This window comes from Manis pentadactyla, chromosome 3 (assembly GCF_030020395.1).
Source record: "Manis pentadactyla isolate mManPen7 chromosome 3, mManPen7.hap1, whole genome shotgun sequence".
Taxonomy (NCBI): Eukaryota; Metazoa; Chordata; class Mammalia; order Pholidota; family Manidae; genus Manis; species Manis pentadactyla.
The window spans coordinates 69,730,112-69,746,275 of record NC_080021.1 but is presented as its reverse complement, the minus strand read 5'-3'; the positions used below and the strand labels follow the sequence as shown (position 1 = coordinate 69,746,275).

The 16,164-nt window shown below is 35.3% G+C and overlaps 1 protein-coding gene across 1 annotated transcript in view; it reads left to right on the top strand.

Moving 5' to 3' along the window:
* Positions 1-16,164, top strand: part of CSPP1 (centrosome and spindle pole associated protein 1) — a 163,427-nt gene that overhangs the window by 16,505 nt on the left and 130,758 nt on the right. Inside the window, 1 exon segment of the mRNA XM_057498016.1 lies at positions 7,030-7,133. Within this exon segment, the coding sequence (XP_057353999.1) occupies positions 7,030-7,133 (104 nt within the window).

Here is a 16,164-nt window from a genome sequence, read left to right as displayed (position 1 = left end):
CTGATACTGCAGTTCATGTTAGAAGATTGTCTGGTGCAGAATTTCTTCTTGCCTGCAGGAGATTTGTCTTTGTTCTGTTTAAGTTTTAAACTGGATGAGGCCCACCCACATTATGGAGGACAATCTGCTTTACTCAGAGTTTATATAGTTTTATTAGCGTGATCTCATTGGGAGGCACTTTTTAAAAATTGAGATACATGCAATAAAATGCACAAATCTTGTGTATAGCTTGGTAAATTTTGACTTGTGTATATATTTATGTAACCATCTCCCTGATCAAGATATCAAACTTTCACTAGTTTTGTTTCCCTTTCATTTCTTTCACCCATCCCCTTAACCCGCTACCCTATGATAACCACCAGTCTGTTCTCTGTGTTTGAGTCTATTTCAGTTTTGTTCCCTGTTTTTTAGATTCTACATGTAAGTAAAATCATGCAGTATTCGTCTTTCTCTGTCTGACTTATTTCATTTAGCATATAGTACTTTCTGAGTCCATCCATGTTGTCACAAATTGCAAGATTTCTTTTTTTTATTGTAGTAATATTCCCTTATATATATTTATCACATTTTTTTATTGAAGTATAGTTGATACACAATTTTCAAGTATATAAATACAAAGCAGTGGTTCAACAGTTACGCACATTATTAAATCCTCACCCCAACTAGTACAATTACTAGCTGTTAAAATAGAAAGATGTTACAGAATCATTGACTATATCTCCATGCTTTATTGCCATTCCTGTGACCACCTTATATTATGATTGAGAATTTTTGTGCCCTTAAAGTCCATCAATTTAAATGTTACTTTCATCCAAAAAACTCCCTCACAGAAGCATCCATAATAATATTTGACCACAAATCTATGCACCATGGACTAGCCAAGTTGACACATAAAATTAATCATCTTCGTCACAATTGACATCTTTCTCTTTATCGAATTTCCTTACAGATGGGATAGAAGTAATGTTAACAAGTTAATTCAAGTAGAATTTCACATAGCTGTTAGGACTAATCTTTAGTGTTTGCTGACTTGTCTATGTTGTATGTTGTTATGCCAACAACTTAGATATCTTAGACAACAGGGACAAATTTCTAGAAAAACCTGTTACTGAGACTGATTCAAAAAGAAATGGAAACTATAAATAGTTCTATAACATAAAGAAATGGAATTTTTCATTAAAAATCACTCACAAAGAAAAGCACAGGGCTGGAGTGTTTCACTGATGAATTGTATCAAACATTTAAAGAAGTAATACTATTCTTTCACAAACTTAAGGGAAAAAAATATGAGAGAAAGGCATACTTCTTAACATTTTTTTGTAAGGTTAGTATTATCCTGATATCATGGCCAGGTGAAGTTTTCATAAGAAAAGAGCACTACAAACTAGTATCCCTCATCAATATAGATGTAGAAATCCTCAACAAAATATTACCTACTTGAATCTAGCAATGTATACAAATGATTATGTACTCTGGCCAAGGGAGTTTTATCACAGGAATGCAAGTTTAGTTTTAACATCTCAAAATTAATGTAATATACTAGATTAATAGAGTTGAGGACAAAAAGCATATGATCCTCTCTTGAGTTGCTGAAGAAGCATTAGACAAAATGCCACATTCATTCAGGATAAAAATTGCCAACAAACTAGGATTAGAAGAGATCTTTTAATCCTAAGGAAGGGCATCTATGAAAAACCTAGGGTTAAGATCATGCGTAATAGTTTATGACTGCATGCTTTTCTCTAAGAGCAGGAACATGACAAGGATGTATACTTTTACCACATATAATCAATATTGTACTGAAGGTCCTACCAGTGTAATGAGGAAGAAAAATAAATAGAAGCATCAAGGTTGGAAAGAAGTACAAACTGTCCTTATTTGCAGATTATGGTTCTGCTTGAGGAAAACCCTAAGGAATCCACAAAAAAACCTATTAGAAGTAATAAATGAGTTCAGCAAGATACCTGGATATGAAATCAATATACAAAAATCAATTGTATTTCTACATATTAGCAATGAACATAAGATCTGAAAATAATATTAAGTAAACAATTCCATTCATAAAGCAAAAAGAGTAAAATACTTAAAAAGTAAATTTAACCGAAGGACAAGGCTTTTATAGATGTACCTCATTTTATTGGTTCTCACATTTGTACTTTGTAGATAGTGCCTTTTTTTTTTAATTGAAGATTTGTGGCAACCCTGCATCAAGCAAGTCTATTGGCACTATTTTTCCAACAGCATTTGCCCATTTTGTGTCTCTGTGTCACATCTTGGTAATTCTTTCAATACTTGGAACTTTTGCATGAATTTTATTGTATTTGTATAGTGATATCAATGCTTATGACTCCCTGAAAGCTCAGATGATTGTTAGCATTTTTTAGCAATAGAGCATTTTTAAATTAAGGCATGTACATTGTTTTTTTGACATAAGGCTATTCACAGTTTAATAGACTATAAACATATGCACTGGAAAACCAAAAAATTCATTTGACTCACTTTATTGTGATATTTGCTTTACTTCAGTGGTCTGGTACTAAACCCATAATATCTCTGAGGTGTGCCTGTGCACAGAATACTATAAAACATGTCTGAGAGGAATTAAAGAACATTCAAGTAAATGGGTAGACATTCTGTGTTTGTGGATTAGAAGTCTCTCAATATTATCAGGATTGCCAAAGCATAGAAAAAAAATGCAACATATTGTAAGCTATGTAACAAGGCAAATGATGTTCAAATTACTCTTGAAAAGTTTTTAGCAAAGAAAGTATTTAGGTCTCAATGTTTCTAATGTTTTAAATTTCAGTGTACCAAGTTATTTATTAGCTTACTATTTCTTAATTTCCCTATATGTTTTTAAGCAACAGTAAGATAATTTTTACTGTTTTGACAAAAATTCATGAAGGTCACAAAGCAATCATAGTTTTCCATTGATTTGGAAGATGGTTGCACTGTTACAGCTTGCATGGTGGTCAGTGCAATACCAGCAGGTTTCTCAATATGTTGGTTTATAAGGAAATTTAAAAAACTTCGATAGCTATAGCCGTCTTACAGAAAAAGGAGTAACTTGGAGAACTTAAAAGTGTTATATATAAAGACTTATTGTAGTAATTAAGGTAGTTTAGTTTCGGTATGTGGTTAAGCGGTAGACCACTGGAACAGAACAGAAAACATAGAAACAAATTCACTCATATACAGACATCTGATTTATGACATAGGTGCCTCTGCAATTGAGTGGGGAAAAGGATGGCCTTTCCAGTAAGTAGTGCTGGATAAGTTAGACATTCATGCCAAGAAAAAGAAAGGGAAAAAAAGAACCTTAACCTATAGCTTATCTCAGACTGCATACAGTATTAATTCAAGACAGATCATTGAGCTAAATGTAAAACCTCATGCTGTAAAGCTCTTAGAGAAAACATAGTAGAATGCCTTCTAGGTATTGGGGGTAGATGAGGATTTCTTAAACAGATGATGAAGAGAACTAACCAAAAAGAAGTTTGAGTAAATGAACTTCATTAAAATTAAGAATTATTCATCAAAAGATATAAGAATGTGGAAGGCAGCTATATGTATATGTAGTTTTATACGTATAAATGTAGATGCATGTGTGTATATATGTATATACATATATATAAAATCTACAAATCTGAAGAAAAAGACTCTAATTTTAAAAATAGGCAAAATAGATGGATAAGTATTCTCAAATGAGTAAATCCAAATACATTTGAAAAGGTATGCAGCATATGTAGTCATTAGGAAAATGCAAATTGAAACTATAGTGGGACACGCACACAATTATAATATTTAATATTTAAAGGACTTACAATACCAAGAATAGGCAAGGATGCGGATCACCTGGAATTCATTCATTGCTAGTGGGAATGTATAATGGTACAACTCTGAAAAACTGGCAGTATCTACTAAACCCTGTGACCTTCTCCAGTGACCAACAGTTCCAGTTCTAGGAATATAGCCAAGAGGATTACTCCTCTTGGAATTCATGTGTTCACCAAAAGATATGTTTAAGAAAGTCAATGGAGCTTTATTCACAGAGTATTTCAGGCTCTTAAGATTCACTTTTCCTGCTCTGAAGTCATTATTTTGGAAATATGCAAGTAAAGATTACAGATTACCAAAGTAAAATAAGAAGATTTTACTCTTGTTACTGGGAAATATTAGATATGATTTTTAAAAATTCATTTTAAATACAATTATGCTTAAATTTGGAAAAGAAAGAATTATAAGGAAAAAAATTACACTGATGTAATTTAAAAGTAATACCAGAAAGAAAGCAACAGCAGGGTTTTACATTGTAGAGAAGCTCTGGAATTATCTGATAAACTATGAACTATAATGTAATAATGCAATAAACTATAGCAAAGATTTTGAAAACTAGTAAAAATGAAATGGTATTTTTACTAATTTTTAGTTGTACTTTTAATTATCATTCCTTTTAACATATGTAGTGTTAGGCTTCTCTTATTACAAACTAAAATCCAGACATTCTACCTCTTTTGTTCAGTTGATACAAGTCAAATGTGTCCTTTGTCATAATGCTTTTATAGTTGAAGTTTGAATACAGTGTTTTCCTCAAAGCAGTCACACCTCTTGATAAATTACCTGCTTATGAAAAGGCCTTTTATTGTTTCCTATAATTGCCCTTTACTTATTTTTGCATAATGCCTTCTCATAGTAATAATGAAAAGAAAAAACAGAATTCCATGGTAATTTGTTTTCTCAATGCTTTGTTAAAAGGTAAATTAATTTTAGAATAATAGTATACTTTAGTTTTACGTATTTTATTTAACCTAGAACCACTGTAGACACCAAATACTTCTAATTAACTTGGTTCTGAAGCACAATGTTAACTATCTTAGAGTCACTGATGTACCTGAAGTGACATCAGTTCAAATGACCCTAAGATGACACCAGATGCTTTACTGGCCACTAGAACCATCAGAGACAACTGCCCTGAATATGTAAGTCTTAGCTAGTTTCTTAGCTCATTAAGTCGATTGAGGTGCCATTGTTAATGCATAGTTTAAAGTGAATAGAATATTTAAATTGTGTACAATTCTTGATTTTATTTCTAAGACCTATGTCTAATGCCATAAATGTTGGTATTGGATGTCAAAAGTAGAATTATAAAGTTAGTATTTTTTTTGACTATACCTTAATTGATAAAATTTTAAGTAATTCAGAAGGCATTGTGTTACTACAAATACTGTCGAATCAATAGTAAAAAGTTGAACTTAGTATGAACAGTAATTTATAAATGAGAATGAATCATGTTTTTCTTTCTATTCCTCCATATAAATCTATCAAGCAGACTTGAAAAACAGAAGCAAAAGCCACCTTAAAGACTTGATTTTTCAGAAAGCTATAAATTACTTGTTCCCTGAGTCAGAAAGCCAACCACATTGGGAGACATCATCCTTGCAGCTTTTTCTCCTTAACACAATAGAGCATGCATTGTGACCCTATATAACTAGAGATGTATCTTGTTACTAGTTATTATGCTTCCTTTATGCAATCAGATGACTAAAAGTAGTAGTAAAATACTAATAATAGTGTGCTTTTTTCTCTTTCATTCATTCTTTCCTCGTAGGCATTCATTCATATATTTGACTATTCACACATTTATTCACTGAACATTTCTTGGGTATAGGTTGTATGCCAGGCATTATACAATTGAATAAAGCATGGATCATGCTTTCATGGATTTTATAGTTTAGTTTCAAAGGAGTTATATTCCATTCTGAACATGAGACTCCAAATTCTTTCTTTCTTTAGGCTTAAACTCTGTTTCTTTAAAAAAAAGGTTTAGATTGCTTTGTGAAGAAAAAATGCCTTTCTAGGATGATTTAAAATACCAAGTATATGGAATTATTAATATTCTTTTGGAAGAGAATCAGAAACATGAATGAAAGGTGTCCCTAAGGAATCCTCTGTTACATTCTCTATCATCGGGAAGTAAGTAAGCCAAAAGTGTTAAAGAGAATTTCATGGTGTTTATGGTGGAAAGTGGAATTTGGTATTCCATAAAAATTAATAGGTGTCCATTTATGTTTATATCTAAACATACTTTGGCCTCTTTCCCCTTGAAATATTTCAGTGATGTAACAAAGTAGTGATAAGACACATTCATGATAAATTCCCATTATTTAGCTGCATTATGAGGGACTGAGGCACATGTTAATCAGTTATGTCATCTATATTCCTTGTTAGCTGACTTTCCAAAGAAAATTTTTACTTTGTTTAGAAGTAGTAATTTCTCAAACTATGGTATTATATAACAGTACTGAAAAAGGGAAGGGGCTTAAGAAATCTAAATACTTACCAGTGATGCTTGTACAACATTGTGAATGTACTTAATGCCACTGAATGGTATGCTTAAAAATGGTTAAAATAGTATATTTTTTATTATGTATTTTTTGGCCACAATAAAAATTAATACCATTTACATGAAATCAGAATTGGTGGCTTAACTTTAAAAGTTCTTGGAAATTTCAACTTGAGCCATGCATGGGTCTTATATTTTTTTCTCAAATTTTATATAACAAAGATATTCCTGTATGTTAAAAGTTCATGTTAATAATTTTCACAGAATAAAGAACAGACATTAAAATTGTAGGTATTTTTGAAGAAATTTCAGTAGAATTAAGTGAAAATGTAAAGGTAATCAGCTTTTCATTGCTTTAATTTTGCACTCCTTAAAAAGCCAAGGTGCCAAACAGTGCAAAAGTATGTTTATAGATGTGTTAAAAAGTCTTTGGAAGGTGAGGAGAAGCAGTTAATACTTGGTGTTTTGAGCAGGGAGAACTGGGTGAGGGGTTTATGGGTAGGAGGGATTGTTTCCATTAAGTGAATATATTACCTTTTGAAGCATTTTAAGTACAAAATGTTTTGTTCTCATCTCTGTCTCAGAATCAGGAGGACTGTGTTCTTTCCTACTGTGCTTTGTTATAGGAGATTGTATTGAAATTGACGTTGGTTTGAAAATGAGCTAATTACTTGTTTTCTTTCTAGGAATTGATTATGGATTAAGTTTACCACTTGGGGAAGACTATGAGCGGAAGAAGCATAAGCTAAAAGAAGAATTGAGGCAAGATTATAGACTCTATCTTACTCAGGTAATGAATTTGATTAACTAGCTGCATCTTATACCTAAAAATTCATCTTCTAAATTTGATTTCTTGAGGTTTTAGTCATATGTGCTAATTTTTAGGTTTTCATTGTATCTAGGAATGGGATACTACAGTGAAAGTTAAGTCATATTTATAATGTTGATGGAGAAAAAAAATGGTCTAAGAACTGATGCCATGGAGTAACACAGACTCTTGACCTTTGGAGTAGGGCAGTGGGTTCTGTTTTTAAGTGAGATTGTAAATTCTGGTTGTTCATGTTTTCTGTAAAGTTATCATGGCTTAAAATAGCCCATTTCCTACTCTTCTACATTCCCTAACAATGTAGTAAAATGACACATGGAGTTCTAGTTGCTAATCCTTTTTCTATGAGTTAAATTTATAAAACTTCATTTAACATATTTATTTAACTACCCAAATCTTTGCTTTATGATTTCATGTTTACTTAGCAGAACCCTTGCTTTAAGTATATTTTGTTAAATTATATAATAGCTAAACTAAAGATTTAAGTTTTAAAATGCAGTTTATGTTTTAGGTTACAAAATTATTTTAAACAATCATGTTTCTAGTCATCTCAAGAGATTCTTCAGTTGTTTTTTTTTCTACTTTATAATGTTTGTTACAATCCTGATTTGCACATGGTGAAAAAGGATTTTGCATACATTATATCAATGGTTTGTTTCCCTTGACTTTAGGGTATTACACAGCAAGAAGAAGGGTAGGGTTGCCTGCAAAATGGTCTTATTTTTTTTAATTTGTTTTTTGTTTTAGATCTAGTAGCTTGCAGTCATTTGCATTTGTGATATTTCTGCTCTCAAACAAGAAAAATAGCTTCATCTGTGATTTTGAAACTTTTGGTACCATTTTGTATTCTTGTTTTTACGAACGTGACATCTATACATTATGATTTTCCATTACTGCAATAAAGCATTCTTTTTGATTCCTGCTTTGCATTTGTTTTTGTTGCTTTCTTATGCATCCTTTAGAAATATTCTGCAGCCATTGTAAGTCTATTTGTTTTCAGCATGCCAATTTTTGTTCTTCAAATTGTCCCGATCACATTAAGATCAGTAAGATAATAGAATACTGAAGATATTCTAAGATGTTTTTAAAACTATATGTGGTCAGGATATAGATTACTCAATATTTTTGCACCCAAACCTGTGGATTGCATTTGTAAATTTATATTGGAAAACAAAGAGAATCTGTTTTATACTTTTACAGAACTATTTAAAAAAAATCACACACATCCATTCATGATTCAACCAATACTTACTTTTTAAATATTTACCATGAAGATGAAGCAGGTCTGAATGCTGTCTTCAAGGGACTTGGAATCTAGTTGTAGAACTAACATTCATACAATTCAGAAAGTGGTAACTCTTACAAGGAGAACATAATCAGGAAAGGCCTTGAGGTTATTTTGCAAGACATTATAGGATAGGTAGAACTCAGGTATTCTAGAGTGTGAATTGAGGAGAAGCAGCTTTTCAGATAGAGAATATAAAATGAAGAAGGACTTAGAGGGTAGACTTAAGTTTCTTAAGATGAGGCATATTAGGCTTAGTAGCCTGACTGAGTTTCTATAGATTTTTTTTGAGAGTAGTCAGTAAATAATGATGTAGATATGTAGGATAGAACCAGATGAGGAAGCAGTAGATTTCTTTTTTGGTTATCCTTAATCTACAATTACATGAAGAACATTATGTTTACTAGGGTCCCCCATTCACCAAGTCCCCCCCACAAACCCCATTACAGTCACTGTCCATCAGGGTAGTAAGGTGTTGTAGAATCATTACTTGTCTAGAATCTCTGTGTTGCACAGCCCTCCCCATGCTCCCCTCCCACATTATACATGCTAATCGTAATACCCCCTTTCTTTTTCTATGCCCTTATCTCTCCCTTCCTTCCCATTCTCCCCAGTCCCTTTCCCTTTGGTAACTGTTAGTCCATTCGTGGGTTCTGTGATTCGGCTGCTGTTTTGTTCCTTCAGTTTTTCTTTGTTCTTATACTCCACATATTAGTGAAATCATTTGGTATTTGTCTTTCTCCACCTGGCTTATATCACTGAGCATAATACCCTCTAGCTCCATCCATGTTGTTGCAAATGGTAGGACTGGTTTTCGTCTTATGGCTGAATAATATTCCATTGTGTATATGTACCACATCTTCTTTATCCATTCATCTGCTGATGGACACTTAGGTTGCTTCCATTTCTTGGCTATTGTAAATAATGCTATGAGAAACATAGGGGTGCATCTGTCTTTTTCAAACTGGGCTGCTGCACTCTTAGGGTAAATTCCTAGAAGTGGAATTCCTGGGTCAAATGGTATTTCTATTTTGAGCTTTTTGAGGAACCTCCATACTACTTTCCATAGTGGTTGAACAAATTTACATTCCCACCAGCAGGGTAGGAGGATTCCCTTTTCTCCACAACCTTACCAACGTTTGTTGTTGTTTGTCTTTTGGATGGTAGCCATCCTTACTGGTGTGAGGTGATAACTCATTGTGGTTTTAATTTGCATTTCTCTGATAACTAGTGATGTGGAGCACCTTTTCATGTGTCTGTTGGCCATCTGAATTTCTTCTTTGGAGAACTGTCTGTTCAGCTCCTCTGCCCATTTTTTGATTGGATTACTTGTTTTCTGTTTGTTGAGGTGCGTAAGCTCTTTATATATTTTGGATGTCAACCCTTTATTGGATCTGTCATTTATGAATATATTCTCCCATACTGTAGGATGCCTTTTTGTTCTATTGATGGTGTCCTTTGCTGTACAGAAGCTTTTCAGCTTGATATAGTCCCACTTGTTCATTTTTGCTTTTGTTTCCCTTGCCCGGGGAGATATGTTCTTGAAGAAGTCGCTCATGTTTATGTCCAAGAGATTTTTGCCTATGTTTTTTTCTAAGAGTTTTATGGTTTCATGACTTACATTCTGGTCTTTGATCCATTTCAAATTTACTTTTGTGTATGGGGTTAGACAAGGATCCAGTTTCATTCTCTTACATGTAGCTGTCCAGTTTTGCCAACACCAACTGCTGAAGAGGCTGTCATTTCCCCATTGTACATCCATGGCTCCTTTATCTTATATTAATTGGCCATATATATTTGGGTTAATGTCTGGAATCTCTATTCTGTTCCACTGGTCTGTGGCTCTGTTCTTGTACCAGTACCAAATTGTCTTGATTACTGTGGCTTTGTAGTAGAGCTTGAAGTTGGGGAGCGAGATCTCCCCCCCATTTTATTCTTCCTTCTCAGGATTGCTTTGGCTATTTGGGATCTTTGGTGTTTCCATATGAATTTATGAAATATTTGTTCGAGTTCATCAAAGAATGCTGTTGGTAATTTAATAGGGATTGCATCAAATCTGTGTGTTGCTTTGGGCAGGATGGCCATTTTGATGATATTAATTCTTCCTAGCCAAGAGCATGGGATGAGTTTCCATTTGTTAGTGTCCTCTTTAATTTCTCCTAAGAGTGTCTTATAGTTTTCAGGATATAGGTCTTTCACTTCTTTGGTTAGGTTTATTCCTAGGTATTTTATTCTTTTTGATGCAATTGTGAATGGTATTGTTTTCCTGATTTCTCTTTCTATTGGTTCATTGTTAGTGTATAGGAAAGCCACAGATTTCTGTGTGTTAATTTTGAATCCTGCAACTTTGCTGTATTCCGATATCAGTTCTAGTAGTTTTGGAGTGGAATCATTAGGGTTTTTTATGTGCAATATCATGTCATCTGCAAATAGTGACAGTTTGACTTCTTCTTTACCAATCTGGATTCCCTGTATTTCTTTGTTTTGTCTAATTGCCATGGCTAGGACCTCCAGTACTATGTTAAATAACAGTGGGGAGAGTAGGCATCCCTGTCTTATTCTCGATCTCAGAGGAAAAGCTTTCAGCTTCTCGCTGTTCAGTATGATGTTAGCTGTGGGTTTATCATATATGGCCTTTATTATGTTGAGGTACTTGCCCTCTATACCCATATTGTTGAGAGTTTTTATCATGAATGGATGTTGAATTTTGTCCAATGCTTTTTCACCATCTATGGAGATGATAATGTGATTTTTGTCCTTTTTGTTTATGTGGTTGATAATGTTGATGGATTTTCAAATGTTGTACCGTCTTTGCATCCCTGGGATCAGTCCTTCTTGGTCATGGTGTATGATCCTTTTGATATATTTTTGAATTCGGTTTGCTAATGTTTTGTTGAGTATTCTTGCATCTACGTTCATCAGGGATATTGGTCTGTAATTTTCTTTCTTGGTGGGGTCTTTGTCTGGTTTTGGTGTTAGGGTGATGTTGGCTTCATAGAATGAGTTTGGGAGTATTCCCTCCTCTTCTATTTTTTGGAAAACTTTAAGGAGAATGGGTATTATGTCTTCTCCTTATGTCTTATAAAATTCCGAGGTAAATCTGTCTGGCCTGGGGTTTTGATCTTGGGTAGTTTTTTGATTACCACTTCAATTTCTTTGCTTGTAACTGGTTTGTTTAAATTTTGTGTTTCTTCCTTGGTCAGTCTTGGAAGGTTGTATTTTTGTAGGAAGTTGTCCATTTCTTCTAGGTTTTCCAGCTTGTTAGCATATAGGTATTCATAGTATTCTTAAATAATTCTTTGTATTTCTGTGGGGTCTGTCATCATTTTTCCTTTCTCCTTTCTGATTCTGTTGATGTGTGTTGATTCTCTTTTTCTCTTAGTAAGTTTTGCTAGAGGCTTATCTATTTTGTTTATTTTCTCAATGAACCAGCCTTTGGTTTCATTGATTTTTTTCTATTGTTTTTTCTTCTCAATTTTATTTATTTATTCTCTGATCTTTATTATGTCCCTCCTTCTGCTGACTTTAGGCCTCATTTGTTCTTCTTTTTCCAATTTCGATAATTGTGATGTGAGACTATTCATTTGGGATTGTTCTTCCTTCTTTAAGTATGCCTGGATTGCTATATACTCTCCTCTTAAGACTGCTTTCACTGTGTCCCACAGAAGTTGGGACTTTGTGTTGTTGTTGTCATTTGTTTCCATATATTCCTTGATCTCTATTGTAATTTGTTCGTTGATCCATTGATTACTTAGGAGCATGTTGTTAAGACTCCATGTGTTTGTGAACCTTTTTGCTTTCTTTGTACAATTTATTTCTAGTTTTATACTTTTGTGGTCTGAAAAGTTGGTTGGTAGAATTTCAGTCTTTTGGAATTTACTGAGTCTCCTTTTGTTACCCAGTATGTGGTCTATTCTGAAGAATGTTCCTTGTGCACTTGAGAAGAATGTGTATCCTCTTGCTTTTGGATGTAGAGTTCAATAGATGTCTATTAGGTCCATCTGTTCTAGTGTGTTATTCAGTGCGTCTGTGTCCTTACTTATTTTCTGTCTGGTGGATCTGTCCTTTGGATTAAGTGGCATGTTGAAGTCTCCTAAAATGAATGCACTGCACTCTATTTTCTCCTTTAGTTCTGTTAGTATTTGTTTCACATATGTTGGTGCTCCTGTGTTGGGTGCATATATGTTTATAATTGTTATACCCTCTTGTTGGACTGAACCTTTTATCATTATGTAATGTCCTTCTTTATCTCTTGTTACTTTCTTTGTTTTGAAGTCTATTTTGTCTGATACTAGTACTGCAGCACCTGCTTTTTTCTTCTTCTCGTTTACATGAAATATCTTTTTCCATCCCTTGACTTTTTGTCTATGCATGTCTTTGGGTTTGAGATGAGTCTTTTGTAAGCAGCATATAGATGGGTCTTGCTTTTTTATCTATTGTATTACTCTGTGTCTTTTGATTGGTGCATTCAGTCCATTTACATTTAGGGTGATTATTGAAAGATATGTACTTATTGCCAATGCAGACTTTAGATTCGTGGTTACCAAAGGTTCAAGGTTAGCTTCTTTACTATCTTACTGTCTAACTTAACTTGCTTACTGAGCTATTATAAACTCTGTCTGGTGATTCTTTATTTCTCTCCCTTCTTATTCCTCCTCCTCCATTCTTTATATGTTGGTTGTTTTATTCTGTGCTCTTTGTATTTCCTTTAACTGCTTTTGTGTTTAGTTGATTTTATTTTTTGCCTTTAGTATTTGGTTGGTCTGCTTTCTTTGTTGTGATTTTATTTTCTCTGGTGACATCTATTTAGCCTTAGGAGTGCTTCCATCTAGAGCAGTCCCTTTAAAATATCCTGTAGAGGTGGTTTGTGGGAGGCAAATTCCCTCAACTTCTGCTTGTCTGGGAATTGTTTAATCCTTCCTTCATATTTAAATGATAATCGTGCTGGATACAGTATCCTTGGTTCAAGGCCCTTCTGTTTCATTGCATTAAATATATCATGTCATTCTCTTCTGTCCTGTAAAGTTTCTGTTGAGAAGTCTGATGATAGCCTGATGGGTTTTCCTTTGTAGGTGACCTTTTTCCTCTCTCTAGCTGCCTTTAAAACTCTGTCCGTGTCCTTGATCTTTGCCATTTTAACTATTATGTGTCTTGGTGTTGTCCTCCCTGGGTCCCTTCTGTTGGGAGTTCTGTGTACTTCCGTGGTCTGATTGATTATTTCCTCCCCTCGTTTGGGGAAGTTTTCAGGGATTATTTCTTCAGAGACACTTTCTATGCCTTTTTCTCTCTCTTCTTCTTCTGGTATCCCTATAATGCAGATATTGTTCCTTTTAGATTGGTCACACAGTTCTCTTAATATTGTTTCATTCCTGGAGATCCTTTTATCTCTCTCTGCGTCAGCTTCTCTGTGTTCCTGTTCTCTGATTTCTATTCCATTAATGGCCTCTTGCACCTCATCCAGTCTGCTCTTACGTCCTTCCAGAGATTGTTTCATTTCTGTAATCTCCCTCTGGACTTCATCCCTTAGCTCTTGCATATTTCTCTGAAGATCCATCAGTGTGGTTATGACCTTCATTTTGAATTCTTTTTCAGGGAGATTGGTTAGGTCTGTCACCCCAGATTCCTTCTCAGGGGAGCATGTCTGGGTTAGTCTGGTCTTTATCAAATTCTTCTGCCTTTTCATGGCGATAAAGGTAGTTGCGGGTAGCTGGTGCGTGTGTCAGCTGGGAGAACGTCCCTTCTTGCTGGTTTGTGGCCTTCCTCTCCTGGGAGAACAGCGACCCCTAGTGGCTTGTGCTGAGCAGCTGTGCGTAGATGGGGTGTCTGATACTTTTCTGGCCGCTGTGGAAGAAGCTCTGCCCCGTTGCTGTGGGCATGGCCACTGCCGCTATGGTGGAGTTGCACTGGAGGGGGAATGGGCAGGAGGCTGTTTATCACCGTGAGGGGCCTCTGAGCTGCGCTGCCACGCAGGGTGTTGGGGCACCTGGAGTTCCCCGGGATTCCCTTTTATTGGGCTGATTGTGCCGGGGCGCTTCCATCCAGCCGTGAGGCCCCTGTCCCTTTACGATTTTCAAAGGGCACTTGCTTTTCTTGTCCCAGGGGTGCCGGCTGCGGGGACCCACTCACAGTTCTTACTGTCCTGTTTCCCTAGTTTCCACCACCCCACGCACGCACTATGTCTGCGCTCTGGTGCGGATGGGTAGGGCTGCGTATTCAGCAGTCCTGGGTTCACTCTCCCTCTCCGCTCCAACTCCTCTCCTCCTGCCGGGAGCTGGGGTGTGGGGCGCTCAGGTCCCGCCGGGCCGCAGCTTGTATCTTACCCCCTTCGAGAGGCGCTGGGTTCTCGCAGGTCTGGATGTAGTCTGGCTGTTGTCCTGTGTCTTCTGGTCTCTCTTTTAGGAATAGTTGTATTTGTTGTATTTTCAAAAATATATATGGTTTTGGGAGAAGATTTCCACTGCTCTACTCATGCTGCCATCTTGGCTCTGCACCTGTCGGGAGTAGATTTTTTAATTTGACATTTGTGATAAGCAGTGGTGGAACATCATACCTCCTTAAACAGCCTATTAGGAGCTTGATGCTGTGTTTTAGGACTGTGTACTCTTACTCTTTATTCTGCTAAATTATTGCTATACATTTTTAACTCATCTCCGTCCACAAATTCTTATTCCACTCTCTATGCCACTTTCCAGAATGATCCTGTTCCTTAATGATTAAATAGACTTCATTGATCTTCAGGGTAAAAATTCCTATTCCTGAGCGTGACATGTGAAATCTTTTTTATGTTCCAGCCTGCCTTCCTGGCCTTGTACATCATTATCCTCCCTCTCCCACCGCTTCTTACGGAGTTTTCTACATATGGAGTATCTTAACATTTTCATTTGTGGATTTTACATAATATTTCATGCATATCAGATTTAAAAAAAGAATGATGATGGGAGGCCTAAGAAGAAATTGTCTTCAAGTAAGAGAAAGAGATCAAGGAGCACAAATCTTTAATTTCAGAGGGATGTGAAATAGATTTTGGTGTTGGATTATCAAGAATGTAGTTGTGGTAGAGGAGCAGCAGTCCCTTATTATCACAGTTTTTGGTTGAAAGAGAATTTTTGGTCAACATCTAAGAAGATGGAAGTAGAAAGGAAAGCAGAGGAAAAAGAAAACTTCATAGGCTATGGCGAGGTGCTGCTATAGCTTCCTTGCTTCCTTAGTAGTTTCTAAGTCCCTTTTTCTGGGTTTCTTGTGTCTTCCAGACTTCTGGATTACATGGACACTTAAAAAAAAAAAGGATCTTTAAATTTTGCCAAGAAGAGCCATTAAACAATTGCTATCTCCTTTCCAATTTTTAGAATAAAAAATACACATGAACATCTAACAGTGCAGGGTAGGACATATTCTCAGAAGAACAATTTTTAAATCGAATCAGTTAATTTGTATTTTCCACCTAGACCTCTCTGTTGACCCTTAAACTTTTCTGCTTGGCTGCCTATTTGACATTTTCACTTAGAAATCTAACAAGTGTCTTAATGGGGAACATACCCAAAAGGAAACTCTGGTTTTCTATTCTTCCCATCCCCTGGAAGCCTGTACTGCTTGTAGCCTACTCTTTTAAATTTTTTGTCACAGCACTTAATCACCTTTAATATCCTGTAATTACTCTTTATTATGTTTATTTCTTGTCAGTTCCCCTGCTTGAATGTAAGTTTCAGGAAG